Source organism: Heptranchias perlo, chromosome 16 (genome assembly GCF_035084215.1).
Source record: "Heptranchias perlo isolate sHepPer1 chromosome 16, sHepPer1.hap1, whole genome shotgun sequence".
Taxonomy (NCBI): domain Eukaryota; kingdom Metazoa; phylum Chordata; class Chondrichthyes; order Hexanchiformes; family Hexanchidae; genus Heptranchias; species Heptranchias perlo.
The window spans coordinates 40,170,562-40,193,219 of NC_090340.1; the positions used below are offsets into that span (position 1 = coordinate 40,170,562).

The window sequence follows — 22,658 nt, forward strand, 5'->3', positions numbered from 1 at the left end:
TACTTGTCTTGCGTACATAATATTTTTACACTTGGAAGTTTTCCATAACTACACTATTCCTGAGCAATATTTAATTTATTTTAGTTTCTCATTCCATTGAGATTATTTATTTGTGCCCTGGTCCTTACTGCTACAACTGGCAGGTGATTGCAATTATCATATTTTCATGTGATGAATACGGCTACTTGCAAGAACCAAGGATGGGTAAAAGTTCCGAGCTACTGGTGTCCATGACAGACTGACAATGACCTGTCTTCAGTTTTGAAATGAAGCGAATGAGAGGGGACCTTCAAGGTATACAAGGTGCTAAGTGGAATAGAAAAAGTAAATCTGGAGCACTATTTTAAGTTAAACCATAGCTGCAGTACAAGGACACAAGTATAAACTGGTAAAAGCAAAGTTAAGGACTGGTGCCAGCTGGTATTTCTTTCATGCAAATATCAGGAAGGTTTTCCAGGTACAGTAAAAACTCTGGAATCGTTCAAGAGGCAGTTGGTTGCTTTCAGAGGGCTAGACCATAGGTTTTAAATGGAAGGATGAACCAATAGCTTCCTTAATGTGTACTTATCTTCATAACCACATTTACCAGCTCAGATTTGGATGCCACTCCTCCATTACAGCATTCCCAGTTTTTGCTGAGTCAGCTGAGGTCACCTGTTACATGAATACATTATCTGTACATATCCTTATCTTATTTTCTAAGACGCTATCATCCTCCTTTACCTACCCAGGCAGTATGTAGCAGTCCCCAAATTGTGAAGCATGCCCACCACCTGATTTTTAGTTGCAGCCAGACTTTGATTTTGCCTTCCAGATATACATACACACACTTCCAAATGATCTGGAAATTGTAAAGCTACCCAACCTCCTCTCCCATCATTTCTATCTTTCTTGAACAACCTACACCCATGATATTAAATTAATTCCCATTTTCTTGGGTGAGCCATATTTCATAATGCCAATGACATTGTATTTTCCTTTTGCTAACATACTTAAAATTTTAGCATTTTCTTCCTACTGCTTCTAGCACTCAGGTAAGTGAGTTAGTTCATTTTTGCCCTTGATCTTTTAGCCTCCTTATGTTCATTTACAATGCCTAAATTTATTTTCTGCCTATCTTATATTCTTCCACCTGACAAACCACCAAGTTCTGCTCATCTATGGTTTGAAATCTCATCCAATTCCCTTCCTCTTGCCTATCTAGTTTAAAAGAGCCTTAATTCCATACTTTACTTGTTCCTATATTATTTAGATGCTTACATTTTGCAGCAGCCTTTTAAACCAGTCTCCTAGTGTCAGTAGTGTGAAAGATCAAAGTTCCTTTGCTTCTTAAATTTAGCGTAAAGTTTACATCAAGCTAACCTGATAGATCCAACCCTCCTAACAGATCCAGAAGCTCTCCACCAACTGAATTCGGTTTACTGGGTGGTATGGTCTGAATCACTGGTGTCACATCATTTCCTCCAAGCAAGTCTAACAAGTCATTAACCTGAAAAAGAAAAAGTTATATTTTATACATCTTCACAAACCAGCAAAAGCTTTGAATGTTAATTAGCAAAAATAATGAAACAATTTAATTAGAATCTGCTTCCAAATTATTCAATGTCATTAATGCAATGGTGAGCCATTGAATCGATGTATTAGGCAATTATATATAGGCACTAATTTCTCACTCCACCCAGTCCTCAGATCCACACAATTGTCAAAAATATTCCAATAAATTTGTTTCCACGCTACTTTAAAATGTTATCTTTAATTGTATAAATATTCATTTTTTAACTAATACTTGATAACCAAAGTGTGTCAGCGTCAGTAATCAGTTGCAAAGATGGTGGTATAAATTTTAAAACATCTAAAATTTAGTCTGTCAAAGACAGTACTGTGGCAAGATAAAGTACTATTTTTAGAGCTGTACCTGCCCATAAATTCCATCAATCTACAATAACAGGATTTTAAAATAGTAGACATGTTTTGAATTAAGTTGAACACTGTATCACAAAAATACAGGAAGCGCCAAAGCAGCTTCTACATATTTTCTTTCCCGACTTATCTGCACATTTTCTCTTCTCCTCCACTGCTGAAGGGTGGGATATGGTTGTGTTTCCACCAGACACACTCTGGTATCTTGACCAAGTACTGCTTTTTCTAGTCTGGAGCTGGGGATTAACCCTCACCTTCCTAACAGCAACTGGATTCAGTGACCTCAGGCTGTGTTTTCATATAACTACTGGACTTTGTGGCCTTAAAAAGGACAAAAGACCTTAAACATAGCTCCACAAGCAGCAGAATACTACATTGTGTGATATGGTACAACACTCCTGTCACTATATAAACAAATGCATCATCTGAGCAAAACCACAGGAAATTCACCAGCAAAATGTAACATACTATAACACCTGTCTATACCAATCACTGCATTTTACTACTTCAAAATATTGACTCGAAAGGCACTATTTAAATGCAAATATATTAACAGGATTTCCATAAACCATTATAGCATTTAATTGTGCTAGTTACAGCAAGCTAAGTTTAGGACAAAGTACCAATGGATAAAAGGATAACACTAGGTTCATTATAACGTTAAACAGTCCCTAAAGGTACAGCTATTTTACAGCCTGCCAAAGTACAAATATACAGATGGACTTGAATCCCCTCTCAGTAGGTGTTCTATAATCAATAGCTAGTGCTCAAAAGTTACTTTATTGTTCAATTCATTATCAGCAGAATTAGGGGAAATACTGCACCACTCAATGAAATGGACAGAAGTTTCACTTTACCTGGCTGGTAGGTACCAATTTTGGTTCCATTATTGCCGGTTCTGCCTCTCCATTAGTTTGTACAATTTCTGTGGGTCCATTAGTAGTTATCTTCTCCATTATAGGCATTCGCTCTAGCAGTGCAGACCTATGTGTACAAACTTTAACACTCACACCCATTTACAATGCATTACTCAAAAATTCCTCCCAAACACGAGACGTTCTAATTTTTCTAAAGTAAATGTTTATCCCAAAGCAATTAAATAAAATCGCATTGAAAACAGTTTACCTAACTTTTTAACTCCGATGCCTACCAGAGGTTTTCTCCATAGTGATAACTTTTCTGCAACTAGAAAAAGTAAATTTTCCCTATCAGATAATCCAGTAATTTGACATTTTTGCCAGCATACACGAGTTTCCATATTCACCGCAATACACAGATCCGTTAACATAGTATTTGAAACATGCTAGACATTCAAAACAGTTCAACACACCTGTGTACTCAAACATTAATACATGAAGTAAAATACTTAAAGCTGTACTCCGATAATTTGACATCACTTAAAAAAATTGAATTATTCGATTATTTGAATTAAGGTAAATAGTAAGTGGAATTTAGTGCTCGAAATTGAATTACCACATCATTTGAATTAAGTGTGGATGGCAAGCTGACAACACACACAGCTGAGACTATAGGTGCAGCAAAATAATTGCAGGAGAACTTAGATCAACTATGTAACTGGGCACAGATGACATAAAATTTACCAAAATATAAATGCAAACCTTTGCACATTGTATATTTATGATGCAGGTTTTTGACCAATGAAGGTTCAAATTGGCAAAGGAGGATTTAAAAAGGTATCTGGGAGCAACAGTATATTCATTACTTTCAATGTCTGGGCAATATGACAATACAATTATAGTTCACAGAATACTGGAATATATATCCAGAACTTTGGAATACAATATCACAGAAGGTTATACTATAAATTCATAATTAATTGGTCAGATTCCATTTGGAGCATTGTAAAATACTTGGAATAATCTTCCAAAAATACTAGATGTTCAAATTACAACTAGATGTTATAATTGAAGCTAGTGTATGAGAGGGAAGATGTCCTTTTCTCATCTTCAACTTTTCTTATGCTTTGAGGCTCTTACATAAATTGAACTCAGCTACTTCAAAGCCACACAATTTTTTTGGGGGGTGTGGTGAATTCAGACAACCTGGCAGAAACATGTAACTGCTTTAATGGATAGTTAAGACTAGAGACACTGCTTTTAAGAATAATAGGAAATTATGTTAAATGTACACATGCTGAAAATATACAGCACATTAAATAAGCCAGATCAGCACAGAAATCCACTGGAAATGCATGGGCAAGCTTTAATTTGTCCCAAAGCAACAAACTCTCAGGCTGAAGTCTCATCAGCACAAAGTCACACAAGATTGTGCCTATTAAGGCAGAATAAGCTACTCAAGGATTTCACTTTGACCAATGACACACAGTTGTTTGGGGAGGAAAAGTTCTAGACAGTTCGACCTTGATTCATTCATTTTCATCTCAGTTCAGGTCCCATTCATGTACAAACCTGAGCTGTGGCTAACAGCGGATAGAAAAACCAGCTTGTTTATAAAAACTTTCTTGCGCTCTTCTAGTTCTCTTATTAGCCATAGATCAACTTGTAGCGAGCCAGTGAAACTTGCAAAGACTTTTAATTGATTCTGCATGTTTGGTGGAGCGAAGCTTGACAGTTGACTGACTTCATTTTATTGCATTTCCCTGATTAAGTGTTTGAAGAGATCCTGAACTATGCCACTTTTGTAATTTTGCTATCGAAAGGAAGTTCTCCTTCTATATTAGTTTCCCTTCTTCTGCAAAAAGAGTTTGAAACTGAAATGGTGGCAGGAGCTGATTTAATTTACAGGTATCAATTCTGTGCTGCTTAACAATTGATTCAAAGGCAATTCACCATTATGCTTCAGCTTATAAACCAGTGTGTGCAGATAAAAGAGTCAAAGATCCACATGTATGGAAGATATTAGAACTGATGCAAAAATAATCAATCGTGACACCTCCAATTCACAGTAATTTGCATAAAAAATAAGTTTGGACAATCTGAATAAATCGCAGAGTATCAGGACATACCACAGTTTTAGCATACAAGAATTCACACAATCGCCCAACAAATTAACTTCAGTTGGTAGCAAGTTCAAACCATTTTAACCCAGCATTCCACCTTGTCCAACTGATTACTTGCAGTAGTTTGCACGTACCTCATATGATCAAATTTTTTGAAAAGTGCATTATATTCAACAGCCCTTTGCTGAAGTTCCACATCTATGCTGCTTCCGTATATAGACACTATCTTCTTGATTCGACTGAAAGAACCAAAATATTACAATTTGTTACATTATACATGTGCAAAATTCAGTTTTATTTTGCTAAATCTGCAAATTTGTAAAGGAAATTGGAGCACAACTTCATCTATATCAAAACTAATATCCAGCACAAAAGTACATAATTTGCATCCCAAATTCTTTTTCCTTTAACAGTAACATTTACTTACGTTACATTGATGGTAAACCTTGTGCTTAGCTTCATGATTGCAGTGAGAGCATATCCCCTTGTTGCAGATGTTGACATGTTCGACTGTAGTACACTTTCTAATGCGTCCATAACTTCATCTTCTGTCACCTGTTGGGGTAAAAGGTACTGATGATCAGACATTCATTTTGAACCACATACAGAAGCAGTAGCGAACACAATTACGCATGTCATCTCTACACTGCCTTCCTGTCGATTGCATAACTGAAGGAAATATGAAAAATTCAGAGGTATTGAAAATTAGCTCAAGAAATCTTCAAACTAGTGCCTGGTCTACAGGGTTAGAGTGCCACTTGCTGGCTGACATAATAAGTGCAATTTCCAGCTGATTTGGTGCTTGGAACTCAGCTTGGGTGCGTATCAATAGCCCCATCATCCAAACGTGCTGCTGACCTATATTTTAAGTTAACATGAATCCTTATGCTAAACTCTCTATTAAGTCTAATTCCTCTAGGCAAAAGATTGAAGTGTACAGAATTATGAAGGGCCTAGATAGAGTGGATAGGAAGGACCTATTCCTCTTAGCAGAGGGGTCAATAACCAGGGGGCATGGTTTAAAGTGATTGGTAGAAGGATTAGAGCGGAAAGGAGGAAATTTTTTTTCACCCAGGGGGTGGTGGGGGTCTGGAACTCACTGCCTGAGAGGGTGGTAGAGGCAGAAACCCTCAACTCATTTTAAAAATACCTGGACGTGCATCTGAAGAGCAGTGACCTGCAGGGCTACGGACCAAATGCGGGAAAGTGGGATCAGGCTGGATGGCCTCCTTCTGTGCCGTAAATTTTCTATGATTCTACCTGTGTGCTATCCCATCATTCTAACAGGATCACATATGAAGCACAATCACATTCAAACAAAGCTATTTTTAACTAAAGACAAACTTGACAAACAGAAGAAAACATTTTTAATGCATTTTCCCCTTGAATTTCCATTTTAAGGTTGAGATGATGAAAGAAAAAAATTCCTATGCAAGATCAAAAATCAAAGGCAAATTTTTACAATTGGGAACACAAGAAATCAAAAACAAAATCACAAAGCTCTATAAAAGACTATTAAACATAGTTTGATAGCCAAAAGAACCAACTAAAACATGCATTTATATAGCACCTTAAAGGTTGGAAAACTTCCTACGGTGTGTAATTTTAAAAAAAATGACACCAGGCACAAGGAAATATTAGGAGGGTAACCAAAAGCTTGGTCAAAAAGGTGGGTTTGAAGCAGGATCAAAAGGATGAGATGGGAGTGGAGAGGCAGAGGAGTTTAGGGAAAGAATTCCAGAGCATGGGGTGTAGAGCGACTAAACAGCACCAATGGCCTCGAAGGGAGGGAGAGATGCACGAGAGGCTAGGGTTGGAGAAATGGAGATTCGGGGGTGGGGGTGTAGGTTACAGACATAGGGAGCAGCAAAGCCATGAAGGGGTTTAAACAGGAGAATGAGAATTTTAAATTTCAAGTGTTGGGATTAGGAGCCAATGTAGGTCAACGAGGAGAGGGGTGCTGGACGAGCAGGATTTGGTGTGGCATAGGATGCGGGTAGCAGAGTTTTGAACTAGCTTAACTTTACTGAGGGTGGAAGATGGGAGGCTGGTCAGGAGTGCATTGCAATGGCCAGCCTCAACTTTCCGCCTCTGTATAATATAAAAATATGACTGCCAAAAATGCGACACATATCTTACCACACTTCAATCACGTCAAAACAGTTCAGTCCTGGAAGATTACGTTATTTTTTTCTGTGCAAAATGTACGGCATGTAATAACAGATTCTGTATGGACTACCATGGTACTCCAGTTAAGTAAAAAAAAACTTAAAAGCTACATTTCTCCAGGAGATGATAAAGAAATTAAAAGTTTATAACATTTTCTATGCCTAGTGATTGAATTGCCATTTTTCGGAGCATGTTTATTCAAACGTAATACACATTATGGAAGAAATGAAAACTGATGCATTTTGCTGGCTACTTTTTTTTTGACATGTATAGTTACCCCCAGCCCCCCACCCCCCAAAAAACTGATGCATTGGGTTAAGTAACTACTACACGATCAAGTTTTTAAAAATTACTTTTCTTTTATCTGCACATACTGGGTTCATAAACTAGAGTATAATAACTAAATCCCTTCAAAACAATTATTAAGCAGCAGGGAAGGGAAAACTAGCCAGGGTTTCTACTCTTAATCACTATAACATCCTTTATCAGAAATTCAAGGTTGTGGGCATCAGGTGCAGAAATGATTGAGCTTGTTGACGTGCAGTCAACACTCATAAGTTATGGCCACTGGGTGAGAATCTGATGATACTTTGTCTAACCATGAGGGGGTCAAGAACGAGGGTCATAGCTACAAGATTAGATGCAAGAGGGCAGGACAAACTTCTTCACAAAGAATTGTGGGCTGTATAATTCACTTCCAGGGTTAGCAATTGAGCCAGAGACTAGGTCAACATTCAAAATTAAAATTTGATAGGTGGATGAAGGAAAGGGCAACACAGTAGGTAAACATGACTGGAATTATTTGTTCGTGAGAAGGTTAAATGTCAACAGACTGGTTGGACCGAATGGCTTGCTCCTGTGTTGTAACTTCTATGTATTTCGATTTCTAGCTCTGTTTTGAGACCAGATTTAGGTACACTTTCATTGCTCATTGGGGGCCTTTCAAAAAAAGAAAAATTAGACTAATTATTGTAAGAATATATTCTTAATCTGAACATAAGAAATGCTCACACAAAAAGCTTATACTAGGCAGCTGATGTATAACAAAATCATTGCTTAAATTTGTGCAGAGTAACTCTCATATCTTTATAGCACTTGAGTTTCAAACTGGAAGCCACAGTAGAAAGCAACTCCACATTGAGTGTACGATCACTACACAATGAAGCTAAAAATCAAAGCAGCAATTAATTGAAAGTGTCCTTACAGACAAAGCTTCAACACCAAGCACTTTTTTTTATTTTTCAAAAAGATTACTTTTTCCCTAATAGTTAAACAAATAGTGATTGTCAAGACCATGGCAGTATAGGAACTTGAATCAGTTAAGGAATGGGGAAAGCAGTGGCATGGTTTATGATTGTCATATCAATGAGTTTGTTTATTTAACAAAAGCTGGGCAGACAGAGCAATTCCTGAAAGTTAATTTCCTTTAGAAAAAAAGGCTGACAAATTTCCCAATGTTCAATGCAGGCTGCAAAATACATCACTCAGGAAGCAAGAATAATCAATCTCAAATCTATGTAACTTTTGATGGCTGAAATAAATGAACTGCTTACTGCACATAACCTACAGTTTTTCTCCCTTTATTTTTCACTCTCTGTGATACACATCAACACTTTCTCCATTCCTGCCCTACAACCTGTTGCTCAACTGTGTTCAAAAATGGCTTTTTCCACATGACACTTCCCAACAAGAGATTTCAGTAACTCACTGAATTTGCACCCTACCACTTTGACAAAGTACATTAAGCCTCCGATGCACTGCACCGCTGCTCTGCCAATCCATACCCTATATGGCGATGCAATGCACTCAGTAAAAGTTAATAATCCTATTAAACTGAATGAAAACACAGAAATGACTGGACAACAGCAATGTTTCTGAAACATATCAGGGTTATACTCTATGTAATACAATTTTCAAATGTATGCCAGCAATTCCCAATTTGCAGCTCCACTTCTAAAAATGTATTTCAGCCTTTATTTCTAATCAGGTTCTGCAGCTGCTGTGCAACAGGCCACATTTTTGCCAAAGGAATGCTTATGTATTCCTGATTTAATATACTGGACTGTAAATACTCAGTATGTAATGACTTTTATAGAATTTATTTGAGCAGCTTGCTTTGCAAAAGCAACATTACCTGAATAGGCTCCTCTTCTTCGCATTGGCCAGAAACTAAAAGGTCACCATATTCTCCCATACACCAAGCAGCCACCTGAACAAGAGGTTGCTGTTGAAAGATGACCAGTTAGTAAGCCTTGAATATGTTTGAAAACTGAAACAATTCAATACATTGCTAATTAATAAGTTAACAAACTTTAGCGATCTAGCATGCTGTTAAATTTCAAAGAGCCAAAAAATGATATAGGACCACAGTTCAGCACATTTGCACAGATATTAGACTTCAGATCAAGCCTAAAGTGCATAAATGAGTTTACACCCATACAAAAACAAAACACATGACATCGTCCAGGAGGTAGTCCTAATAAAAGCAATATCAACCTAGACCCACCTAGGAATTCATGTCCAAGTGTACATGAACATATCCTGACAACAGACTCATTTAAACTTACTTCAGAATTTTTAGGAATAATGAAAGGCAACTTGGCCAAACAGGCTTATTTGTTAAATCTCATTTCCACCTGCCTGCTTTCTCATCATATTGCTCAATCCTATTAGATAATATTTTGCAGTTTTGTGAGCACTATATTCTCACATTGCTTAATTTGAATTATTGCATAATTTGAATTTTAAGTTCAAAATAAGATTGAATTATGAGGAAAATGCAGCAGCACTCTTGATATAACCCAGAAGTTTATTTGCCTTCTTACAAACTGCAGATAAAGGTTCATCATGACTTCCCTGCTTTTGTACTCTATGCCTCTATTTATAAAGCCCAGGATCCCATTTGCTTTCTTAACCTGCCCTGCCACCTTCAATGATTTGTGCACGTAAACACCCAGATCTCCCTGATCCTGCACCTCTTTTAAAATTGTACCCTTTAGTTTATATTGCCTCTCCTCGTTCTTCCTAATGAAATGTATCACTTCACACTTTTCTATGTTGAATTTCATCTGCCATGTACTCAGGTAGTGCTGGCACCCCTTTGTTTTTAATCTATACAAATAACCTGGATACCAAAACCAACTGCAGGTCCAGTTTGTTGATGACTAGAAATAAGTATAGCTGCAAAACAGGGAATGCAGTAAAATACTTAGAAAAGGATTTAAAATGGGCAGAAAAATGACAAAATTTACCATTAAATATGCAGGTCATAATTGTACAATTAAATCAAATTAGCCCAGGGAAACTCAAAGAAGCTTGACAGTATCAGCAAACATAACTTTTAATGTCCAATGTGGCAGGTAATTAAAGTGAAAAGATAACCAGGATGTGTAGCCAGAAGAGAATACAAATATGCAGAAGTGATGTTAAGACATTACAATCCATTGATCAGACACACTGGGGAGTACTGTTTTTACAGTTTTATCAATTCATAAACAAAGATAATACATTAGAAAAAGTACAGAAAAAAAAAGCAATAAATGTGTTCCATGGGCTAAAGGGGATGAGCTGTGAGGATCAGACAGGTTTAAACTTAGTCTAGAAAAACAGCAGTGGGGGAGGGTGAAGTCATGCAAGTATATCAAATATTAAAATGGTACATAATATTGAAGTGAGATCAGAGGACAAATGGAAATTAATGCAAAATCAATTTGAAATAAATCGATAAATGTTTAAAATAACCTGTCAGGCAAGGTAGCAGAGGCAAAGACACTGAAGTTGTTTAAAATGCAACTAGATGATATGATGGGAGAATTAAGCTGCTAAAGGAATGAGCTCAGATAGGCTGAATGGCTTTTTTCATGTTCTTATTTAGCACACAAACTCCCATGCTAATTACTTCACACTTATCCACATTGAACTACATATGCCACATACTGGCCCAAATCTTTCTGAATTTCATCCTTGTAGATGAAACAGTAAACACAGATTCAAAGAAATAGATTCACAACCAATTTGTGAAATGGCAATGGCAAAGACAAAGCAGTCAAAGGGTTACTATTACCAGAACATCAAACACCAACTCTTTCTGCAACAGCCTCTGATCGATGGGGAACAATAAATTCAGCTGAGAAAGCAGGCATAGTTTTACCTTTGAACACTAACCACAAAACTAAAAGGTATACATAACTCAAAGACAAGATAACTGTGACTGGATTGTTTCAATAAAATTGGTGTTTTTTCTTTCAAAAAGTGCAAGAATAAGCACTAACTTTAACTTAAATCAGGACCACAATTAATATGGTCAATTAGTTTACAAGTCAGCTTTTGACACTTGAGCTTTCAACCAAGTAGAAAGCTGAATATAGTTCCTCTGCTTCTTGTTGTTTTAAATGTTGTACCTGAGAGATATCTTCCAGGATGGCTTTGTAAAGTTTCTGTACTGTATAGGCATGCATTTCAATGCTGTTTGTGATCAACTGGATCAAGTTGGGTACTGCATCATCTCTTACATAACTGCCAGCCTAAAATTGAAGCACAGAAAAATTATTAAGGACTGTTGTAACACTGATTATTATAAGACTGAAAAATATATTTTTCCCTCAAGACACAAGACTCGAGATTTTGGGGCAAAACAACATACATTACAGAAAATGAAGCACAATGAACATTTCAGGCATTGTAGAAAGTAACCTAACTCAACCCACACCAAGTCATGCTCACTAAGTCATGGTCCCCCAGCACCTCCAATTTAAAATTCTCATCGTTGTGTTCAAATCGCTTTATGGCCGTGATCCTCCCCATCTCTGTAGCCATCTCCAGCCCTACAACCCTCTGAGAGCAACGCGTTCCTCCAACTCTGGCCGTACGCATCCGCCACTCCCTCCTTCGGCCACACCTTCAGCCATCTAGATCTTAAACTCAGGAATTCCCTCCCGACACTCCTCCACCTCTATCTTGTCCTTTAAGATCCTCCTTCTCTTTGAAGAAGCTTTTAGTCATCTGTGACGTGTCTTTTCCTATGTTAAATGGTGCTACATAAATGCAAATTGCTGTCAATGTTGAAAAAAACCCAGCCAGGGCTACATACTGACACTGCTGCACCTTTAAACAAATTGAAATTAAGAGCGTCTCTGTGGGGAGCGTCACACCTGGACAGTCCCTAGTGTGACGACTGAACAAAGGACACTGGTGGCAGTCTTGAGCAAGCTGCCTCCATCTGCTCTGTTCTGCAGATGCATCAAGGCCAAGCAAATCAAAGATGGGGGAAAAATACTGAAAGGCAGCAACACAAGTAGGTTGATTTAATAGCATATATCGGCAAGATAATCTAATCCATTATTGATAACACTTTTCAGAAACAGCTATTTGATAACCATCTGATATGCAATTCAGTTTGGTTTTCACAAAAATCATACTGCAGTTGTTTTATAAACACATTTCCAAAACCATACATGGTCAAACATCAAACTTGCAGCATTCAAGGAAATGAAGTTCAAGCTTTCATACAGTGTTTGTGTTCATTCAATTAAGTGGATTAACTTGTATTTGTCAAACCATTCCATCCAAGTTGATGTAAAGTATTCCACACCTACAAAATGTGACATCAATTAATCTGCTTTATTATACATGTATTTAAATGTCATCTGTAAAGTGGTCCTTTGCTGCAACATAACTATCTCTGCAGATGACATCACATTAAGATAATGTGTCAAGACTTGAACTTGAAACTCTGCCATTTACCAGTAGGGTTGAAGCAGAATGTTGTGTTTAAGCTTACAAAGTTCAAAGCACTTATTAACCTTGTTCCCAATTGTGAATCCTATTCAGTGGAGAGATTGTACATATAGTGATAAGCTGGAACTTGAGATTTACTTTGATCATCAAAACAAGCTGGCCCACTGAGCCAGGTTGTCAAAGGTGTTCTTCAATGTCTGAAACTTGCATAAACTGAAATGCTATATGGATACGAGCAGATTTTTAACATTATAAAGCTTGTATTTATAGTAATCTGGAATATGCACCTTCAGCCTAGTTAAGTCCTTCTGTAACACACCTATTAGTGCTCAATGGAATTCAGAAGTGTGCCATGCATATAATCATGCAAGTAAGCGCTGCACAACTATCCGGTTCAATCATTGACACCGAGGCAGATGATATCTGTTTAGAGGTTTATCTACTGGACCTAGCTCTCCTACAATCAAAATGGTCCAGACATTACATTTTGGAACACTGTCAGTACCAACACAATACACACTTAACTCTCAGCTGAAGGCTGCACACACATTACTGACCCCTCACCCTGAAGTGGAACAACTAACGACCTATGCTTCATCTTTTCTTGTAAACAATTTTACAACACCAAGTTATAGTCCAGCAATTTTATTTTAAATTCACAAGCTTTCGGAGGCTACCTCCTTCCTCAGGTGAACGATGTGAAAATGAAATCCTCGAAATGAAATCGCATTTATAATTCACAGAACAATGCTTGGTGATTACAGACAGTTTTTTCAACTGCCCGTTGCCAAGGCAATCAGTGTGCAGACAGACAGGTGTTACCTGCCAGGTCTCAGAATATACAAATCACCAAAAAAAAACAAAAAGAGATAGAGAGGTAGAAACATAGAAAAGACAGCAACTGACCCGTTATATTAAAAACGGATAACATTTGTTCGCTGGTGGAGTAACGTGTAGCGTGACATGAACCCAAGATCCCGGTTGAGGCCGTCCTCATGGGTGCGGAACTTGGCTATCAATTTCTGCTCGATGATTTTGCGTTGTCGTGTCTCTCGAAGGCCGCCTTGGAGTACGCTTACCCGAAGGTCGGTGGATGAATGTCCATGACTGCTGAAGTGTTCCCCGACTGGGAGGGAACCCTCCTGTTTGGCGATTGTTGCGCGGTGTCCGTTCATCCGTTGTCGCAGCGTCTGCATGGTCTCGCCAATGTACCATGCTCTGGGGCATCCTTTCCTGCAACGTATGAGGTAGACAACGTTGGCCGAGTCACAGGAGTATGAACCATGCACCTGGTGGGTGGTGTCCTCTCGTGTGATGGTGGTATCTGTGTCGATGATCTGGCATGTCTTGCAGAGGTTACCGTGGCAGGGTTGTGTGGTGTCGTGGACGCTGTTCTCTTGAAAGCTAGGTAATTTGCTGCGAACGATGGTCTGTTTGAGGTTGGGTGGCTGTTTAAAGGCGAGTAGTGGAGGTGTGGGGATGGCCATAGCGAGGTGTTTGTCCTCATTGATGACATGTTGAAGGCTGCGGAGAACATGGCGTAGTTTCTCCGCTCCGGGGAAGTACTGGACGACAAAGGGTACTCTGTTGGTTGCGTCCCGTGTTAGTCTCCTGAGGAGGTCTATGCGATTTTTTGCTGTGGCCCGTCGGAACTGTCGATCGATGAGTCGAGCGTCCTATCCCGTTCTTACTAGGGCGTCTTTCAGCGTCTGTAGGTGTCCATCGCGTTCCTCCTCGTCTGAGCAGACCCTGTGTATTCGCAGGGCCTGTCCATAGGGGATGGCCTCTTTGACGTGGTTAGGGTGGAAGCTGGAAAAGTGGAGCATCGTGAGGTTGTCCGTGGGCTTGCGGTAGTGTGAGGTCATCCACTTCGGATCCAAGATAGATCAGAGTATTTTCTAAATGTCGAGAAGCTAGGAACTGTGGACAGGCAAAGCGATTTAAGGGTCCAAGTACCAGATCATCGACACAGATACCACCATCACACGAGAGGACACCACCCACCAGGTGCATGGTTCATACTCCTGTGACTCGGCCAACGTTGTCTACCTCATACGTTGCAGGAAAGGATGCCCCAGAGCATGGTACATTGGCGAGACCATGCAGACGCTGCGACAACGGATGAACGGACACCGCGCAACAATCGCCAAACAGGAGGGTTCCCTCCCAGTCGGGGAACACTTCAGCAGTCATGGACATTCATCCACCGACCTTCGGGTAAGCGTACTCCAAGGCGGCCTTCGAGAGACACGACAACGCAAAATCATCGAGCAGAAATTGATAGCCAAGTTCCGCACCCATGAGGACGGCCTCAACCGGGATCTTGGGTTCATGTCACGCTACACGTTACTCCACCAGCGAACAAATGTTATCCGTTTTTAATATAACGGGTCAGTTGCTGTCTTTTCTATGTTTCTACCTCTCTATCTCTTTTTGTTTTTTTTTGGTGATTTGTATATTCTGAGACCTGGCAGGTAACACCTGTCTGTCTGCACACTGATTGCCTTGGCAACGGGCAGTTGAAAAAACTGTCTGTAATCACCAAGCATTGTTCTGTGAATTATAAATGCGATTTCATTTCGAGGATTTCATTTTCACATCGTTCACCTGAGGAAGGAGGTAGCCTCCGAAAGCTTGTGAATTTAAAATAAAATTGCTGGACTATAACTTGGTGTTGTAAAATTGTTTACAATTGTCAACCCCAGTCCATCACCGGCATCTCCACATCATCTTTTCTTGTTCAAGGTGTGGTAGTGTTGAATTTCCTTCCTTAATCTAGTGTGAGTTCTGTCTGACAGTTCTTTTCAGAGCTTTAAGTGATGAGTAAATAGTTATTTATTGAATTAATTACATTTTGTACTTCACTTTTAAGTCATTGAAGAAGAAAGAGTCAAACTGGACTCCTCCGGAGGGTCGCTGCCCTAAGCTTGACATGTATGCTCAAGCTGTCAGGCGATGCGTCAATGCCAGATTCATCAGCCGCACTCACAAGACAGTCCAGAATGTCACCCGAGCACAACGCAACGCCATCAACGCTCTCAAGACCAACCGCAACATCATCATCAAACCAGCAGACAAAGGAGGAGCTATTGTCATACAGAACAGAACGGACTATTGCAAAGAAGCATACCGACAACTGGACAACCAGGAACACTACAGGCGGTTACCCGCAGATCCGACCAAAGAACACACCCACCAGCTCAACAAACTGATCAAGACCTTCGATCCAGACCTTCAAAGCATCCTACGCGCTCTCATCCCACGTACTCCCCGCGTGGGAGACTTCTGCTGCCTCCCAAAGATACACAAAGCCAACACACCCGGACGTCCTATCGTATCAGGCAACGGAACCCTGCGAGAACCTCTCTGGATACGTCGTGGGCATCCTGAAACCCATTGTCCAGGGAACCCCCAGCTTCTGTCGCGACACTACAGACTTCCTACAAAAACTCAGCACCCACGGACCAGTTAAACCAGGAACACTTCTCACCACGATGGACGTCTCGGCACTCTACACCAGTATCCCCCACGATGACGGCATCGCTGCAACAGCCTCAGTACTCAACACCAACAGCCAATCTCCAGATGCTTCATCCTGGATCACAATGTCTTCACCTTCGATAACCAGTTCTTTACCCAAACACACGGAACAGCCATGGGGACCAAATTCGCACCCCAATACGCCAACGTTTTCATGCACAAGTTCGAGCGTGACTTCTTCACTGCACAGGACCTCCAACCAATGCTATACACCAGATACATCGACGACATTTTCTTCCTACGGACCCACGGTGAAGAATGACTGAAGAGACTACATGATAACATCAACAAGTTCCATCCCACCATCAAACTCACCATGGGCTACTCCTCAATCGGTTTCTTTCTTGGACACACAAATCTCCAAAGACGGGCACCTCACTCTACCGCAAGCCCACGGACAACCTCACGATGCTCCACTTTTCCAGCTTCCATCCTAACCACGTCAAAGAGGCCATCCCCTATGGACAGGCCCTACGAATACACAGGATCTGCTCAGACGAGGAGGATCGCGATGGACACCTACAGACACTGAAAGACGCCCTCGTAAGAACGGGATATGACGCTCGACTTGTCGATCAACAGTTCCGACGGGCCACAGCGAAGAATCGCATAGACCTCCTCAGAAGACAAACACGGGACGCAACCAACAGAGTACCCTTCGTTGTCCAGTACTTCCCTGGAGCGGAGAAACTACGCCATGTTCTCTGCAGCCTTCAACAGGTCATTGATGACGACGAACACCTCGCTAAGGCCATCCCCACGCCTCCACTACTCGCCTTCAAACAGCCACCCAACCTCAAACAGACCATCGTTCGCAGCAAATTACCCAGCTTTCAGGAGAACAGCGTCCACGACACCACACGGCCCTGCCACGGCAACCTCTGCAAGACATGCCGGATCATCGACACAGATACCACCATCACACGAGGGGACACCACCCACCAGGTACATGGTCCATACTCCTGTGACTCGGCCAACGTTGTCTACCTCATACGTTGCGGGAGGGGATGCCCCGGAGCATGGTACATTGGAGAGACCATGCAGACACTGCGACAACGGAAGAACGGACACCGCGCAACAATCGCCAAACAGGAGGGTTCTCTCCCTGTCGGGGAACACTTTAGCAGTCAAGGACATTCAGCCACCGATCTTCGGGTAAGCGTTCTCCAAGGCGGCCTTAGAGACACACGACAACGCAAAATCGTCGAGCAGAAATTGATAGCCAAGTTCCGCACCCATGAGGACGGCCTCAACCGGGATCTTGGGTTCATGTCACGCTACACGTAACCCCACCAGCAGGAAAAAAAGTTATCTGTTTTTAATACAACTGGAAATTCTCTCTCTCTGCCTTTCGGGTCTCTTTCTCTCTGTCTGTATAATTTGACACATTGTGTATTCAGTATACAGGGACCTACTGTTTTCCGTGGCTAACCTGTCTGAACACCAATGACACCTTTGATTGGTGTGATGGTGTCCCAGCCTAATATAAGATATGCGATTTGAGAACCTCTCATTCACTCACTCACCTGACGAAGGAGATAATCTCCGAAAGCTTGTGATTTTAAAATAAAATTGTTGGACTATAACCTGGTGTTGTAAGATTCCTTACATTTAAGTCATTGACTCATCAAAACAATGTTAAAACAGTTTCTTTTATATTTTACCATTATTTAGTTTGCTGTGATCGGTGGTTTAAATAAATATAAAATGAAATTGACTTATCATCTCACCAACCATCTTCACTACCCTGCAAACACTGAAGATGAGTTTATCCTAATTTTAGAAACCTCAGGCACAGGTGGCCATTCGGCCCATTGTGTCTGTGCTTGATCTTTGCTGGAACAATCCAAAACTAAGCTCAATGCACTGCTGTTTCCCCATGGCCCTGCATCTTCCTTTGCTTCAAATGTTTATCTACTGTTCAAAAGATACAATGGCTTCTACCTCAACCAAATCCTGTTTCAACGACCCTCAGCATAATGGAACCATAGAAGTTTTATTCTGTGGGACTCACTTTCACTATAATTGGATTGAGGCTGCTCAAACTTATTTTTTTTTTACAAACATAGAACCCAGAGTTGAGGGGCCAGTGTCTAATCCACTAAACCACCCAGTTCCCCATACATATGGATCCTCACAAAAGAAACTGTGTAGCTTTAAGGAGAGACCTCTCTTACCGTTGTTAACACTTTCATTATAGTGTCTATATGCCATCTCTTGGATGGTGCATACCTGTAAAAAAAAGAATGCTATGAAAGGTTTTTTCCTGCCAAGGGAGTCAATACAATTTTCTGAATTATTAAGTGGTTTGTGTCAGAGTAAGCAGTCGATTGGCTAACACTTTTTATATAAAAGCGATGATCATCCCAAGCAAGACTAAAACCATTGGTTCTTACAGTTGCTTGCTGATGGAGCGGTTAAAAAATTAAACAAATAGGTGCTTAGTAATTAACAAGCAAGCTATACATTAAGAAATACATGCACACTAATGCATTAAAGAATCAAAATGAACATCCAATGTTTTAAATCAACCACGTGGTATGCATATCTTCAACATGCACTGTACTACACATGGTTATGCTAGATTTGAAAGATCTGGGGAATTACATGGGATATAAATGTCCATGAAATGTCCCATCTGTGATCCAGGTACTGATGTTAGTATACTGAAGCAATTATGAGGTTATCAATTTATACTTGTTTGTTGCAAAAACAGAGTAGTTATAATGAGAAACTTCAATTTTCACAACTGGGAGAAGAACAGCTCCAGTCCCAAAGGCTATGAATTTCTCGTGTATTTGGGACAGTTTTCTGGAACAATATGTCCTTGAATCAACAAGAGAACAGGCCATCTTAGATCCGATAACGAGCCTGAATTAGTCAATAATGTAGCTGTATGGGAACACCTAGCTAACAGTGACCATAATATGATAGAATTCGATATATTAGGTTTGAAAGGGAGAAGGGTGAGTCATGAACCAAGGTTTTAAATTTAGGTAAGGCTGACTTGAGGGATGAGGCAGAAATTGACCACAATAGACTGAACACAACTACTGACTGATAATACTACACATGAACAGTAGGAGGTGTTCAAAAATGTATTTGATAGAATATAAGCCCTTTAGGGTTACATACAGGTCAAGAGCTCTACTTGTGTAATCAAACAATCTTGGTCAACAAGGGAAGTTAGAAATGGCATAAAACTAAAAGAAGGGGTTTATACAGCGGCAAAGAACAGTAGAGATCCCGCAGACTAGGAGATATAAAGAACAGCAAAGGGATACAAAGAAAGTGGTAAGAGTCGCAAAAAGGGAATACGAGAAAGCTTGCAAGGGATATCAAGGACAACACTAAAGGTTTTTAAAAATGAGAAAGAGGGCGGCTAAAAATAATGTGGGCCCCTTAATGACAGACGCAGGTGATATAATTGGAAATCAGGAAATGGCAGACTTACGAAACAGCTAAACAGGAAATTGTTGATGCGTTAGTCATTATATGTCAAAACACACTCGAATCAGGAATTGTCTCCTTGGATTGGAAAATTGCCAGTGTCTCGCTACTAAAAAGAGTGAGAGAGATTAACTAGGAATTTATAGGCCTATTAGTCCACTACAGTTGTGGGGAAGTTACTAGAATCTGTTATTAGGGACAGAGTGACTGAGCATTTGGATAAATGAGCTGATCAGAGAGAGCCAGCATGGATTTGTATGGGGTAAATCATGTCTAAGGAACCTAACTGATGTTTTTGAGGAGATAACTAATGTGGTAAATAAGGGAATGTTTATGGATGTTATTTATATGGACTTTCAGAAGGCAGTCAACAAGATTCCACATGAGACAACAAAAATGAGAGCATATGGAATTGGAGGCAACCTATTGGCTTGGATAGGGAATTGGTTAGGAGGTAGGAGATAGAGTAGGGATAATGGGTATGTACTCAAATTGGCAGGATGTGACGTGGTGTCCCCCAGGGATCTATACTGCGGCCACAGCTTTTCACTATATTTATACATGACTTTGATGAAGGACTAGAGAGCCATATATCTAAGTTTGCTGACGACACTAAGTTAGGTGGCACAGTAAATAGTGTAGATGGGAGAAAAAAGTTGCAACATGACATTGATAGATTAGGTGAGTGGACAAAACTGTGGCAGATGGAATTCAATGTGGGAAAGTGTGAGGTCATCCACTTCGGATCCAAGATAGATCAGAGTATTTTCTAAATGTCGAGAAGTTAGGAACTGTGGACAGGCAAAGCGATTTAAGGGTCCAAGTACAGAAATTACTAAAAGCTAGTGGACAGGTACAAAAAAAATGTATTAAAAAGGACTAATGGAATGTTGGCCTTTATCTCAAGGAGGCTGGAATACAAAGGGGTGGAAGTTATGTTACAGCGTACAGACCTCTGGTTAGACCCCATCTGGAGTATGGCACTCAGTTCTAGGCACCACACCACAAGGATACATTGGCCTTGGAGTGGGTGCAGCACAGATTCACCAGAATGATATCAGCACTAAAAGGGTTAAATTATGAGCTCAAGTTGTATGGACTAGGCTTATTTCAAAACAAATAGATTTTTGTTAGGCAAGGGTATTGAGGGTTATGGAACCAAGGCGGGTAGATGGAGTCAAGATACAGATCAGCCATGATGTAACTGAATGGTGGAATAGGCTCTAGGGACTGAATGGCCTACCCCTGTTCCTATGTGTGGAAATGCCAGTGGTTATATTTTGTATGAATTCCTACAAATTGCAGAACAACCAAATCATACTAAATTTGCCAAAATTTAAATTTTTGAAAATAAGTGTACACACACAAAAATCAATACAGTGGAAAGAATACAATGAGACAAAATCAAAGTGGGACAAGTCAGATTTTGCAAAATAGGCGTGAAAGGATTGAAAATTTAAGATTTAGTCACATACAAACGTATTTTTCAGAGCGACAGAAAATTCATAACCTGCACACAAGTAGATCAAGATATTTTTTCACATTAACCTCATTGTTTGTGAATACTTAAGGTGCTTTGTAAAAAATATTCTGGAATCCTAAACAGTTAATGAGGATATCAATTTATATAAAAAGCATTATAGAAGTGTACACTTTTGTGCCTAAATTAACCTCTTGGGATGCACTAACACAACCCACTGTACAGTTACATAATTCTGCTGCTTCAGATCAAACCTGTGGATGTCTAATATTTGCACTTATTCAATAACAAGTTCACAGTACATTTGTATAGTGCTCAGAATATAAAGTCTTACTTCTCTGCTGCAAGAAAGATGCCAGAGGCACAATCTGCTTTGAATTCAGGATCACACAAATCCAGGAAATAGAGCAATTCCTTCATCATTCCTCTGATGTTATTTCCATTTACCAGAGCAAAGCTCAGTTCCATTGCACGTCTAAAGAGGCGAATAACAAGTGAAGTAAGTTCTTGCATACTACCTGACTAAAAAAAGGCAAAACAAGTTTTCTATGATTTGAATTGTTGAAATAAAATGTCAGTTAGCTCCATTTACAAGCTGTACCTTTGGAAAACATAAATCCAATATTGCTTTTGCTATAAAGAAAAATAAACAAATTGAATTTTGGACACATTAACATACTGAACAAGAACCCAGCCATGATGAATCACTAATTTTTTGCAACTTGGTAATTTTTCCCTGAAGTACAGCTTCTAAATCAGGAACATTAAACTTACTGTTTATAACATCTTTCTATTAAGGGGTATAATGTATTGGCGTATTTCAAAGTTATCTACTAGACTATTTCAGTAACTATTGTAATTACATAATAGTTAATGCTTCAGTGTATTCAGCTTTCATCTACACAGTACCCACCAGAGGTTTAATTCTAGCATAACTACAACGCAGTATGAACTGTAGGAATATATTAAAACATCTTTTATTCAAAGTAATCATGTCCATAATCCCAAAAAAGGGTTACTGGCTGCTGAAGCTGTACAAGATATCAGAGCCACTCAATGAGATTACTATAATCATTGCACAAATGTACTGGTCTATATTCAAAATTGAAGTGTGTAGACCATCTGCAAACCTCAAATATGGGAACCTTCACCTTTTAATAGATACATCCAAGTCCTTCAAACAATCCACTATTGTGCTTCTGTGTCTTTGAACTGCATTATGATCTGTTTGGACAGTTTTGAGCAGCGAGGTCAGTGCCACATACCTTAGAACGGTGAACAAGAAAAGTTACATAAGTTTAAAAACTTTGGTTGTAACCACATATATTTCAAAAAGTATCAGACAGTGCTCTGAACACAATCTAATTCAATGAGGAGCATGTG

At 39.7% G+C, this 22,658-nt stretch overlaps 1 protein-coding gene across 2 annotated transcripts in view; it reads right to left on the minus strand.

The window, feature by feature from the left end:
- Window positions 1-22,658, minus strand: part of ap1g1 (adaptor related protein complex 1 subunit gamma 1) — a 108,357-nt gene that overhangs the window by 26,548 nt on the left and 59,151 nt on the right. For both annotated transcript variants that reach the window (XM_067997997.1, XM_067997998.1), the window contains exons 11-19: window positions 22,427-22,540; window positions 21,610-21,750; window positions 18,523-18,577; window positions 11,470-11,592; window positions 9,204-9,293; window positions 5,328-5,455; window positions 5,035-5,139; window positions 2,778-2,904; window positions 1,363-1,489 (exon numbers count right to left, since the gene is read on the minus strand). In XM_067997997.1, coding sequence (XP_067854098.1) covers window positions 1,363-1,489; window positions 2,778-2,904; window positions 5,035-5,139; window positions 5,328-5,455; window positions 9,204-9,293; window positions 11,470-11,592; window positions 18,523-18,577; window positions 21,610-21,750; window positions 22,427-22,540 — 1,010 coding nt within the window. The remainder of the gene's footprint in view (window positions 1-1,362; window positions 1,490-2,777; window positions 2,905-5,034; window positions 5,140-5,327; window positions 5,456-9,203; window positions 9,294-11,469; window positions 11,593-18,522; window positions 18,578-21,609; window positions 21,751-22,426; window positions 22,541-22,658) is intronic.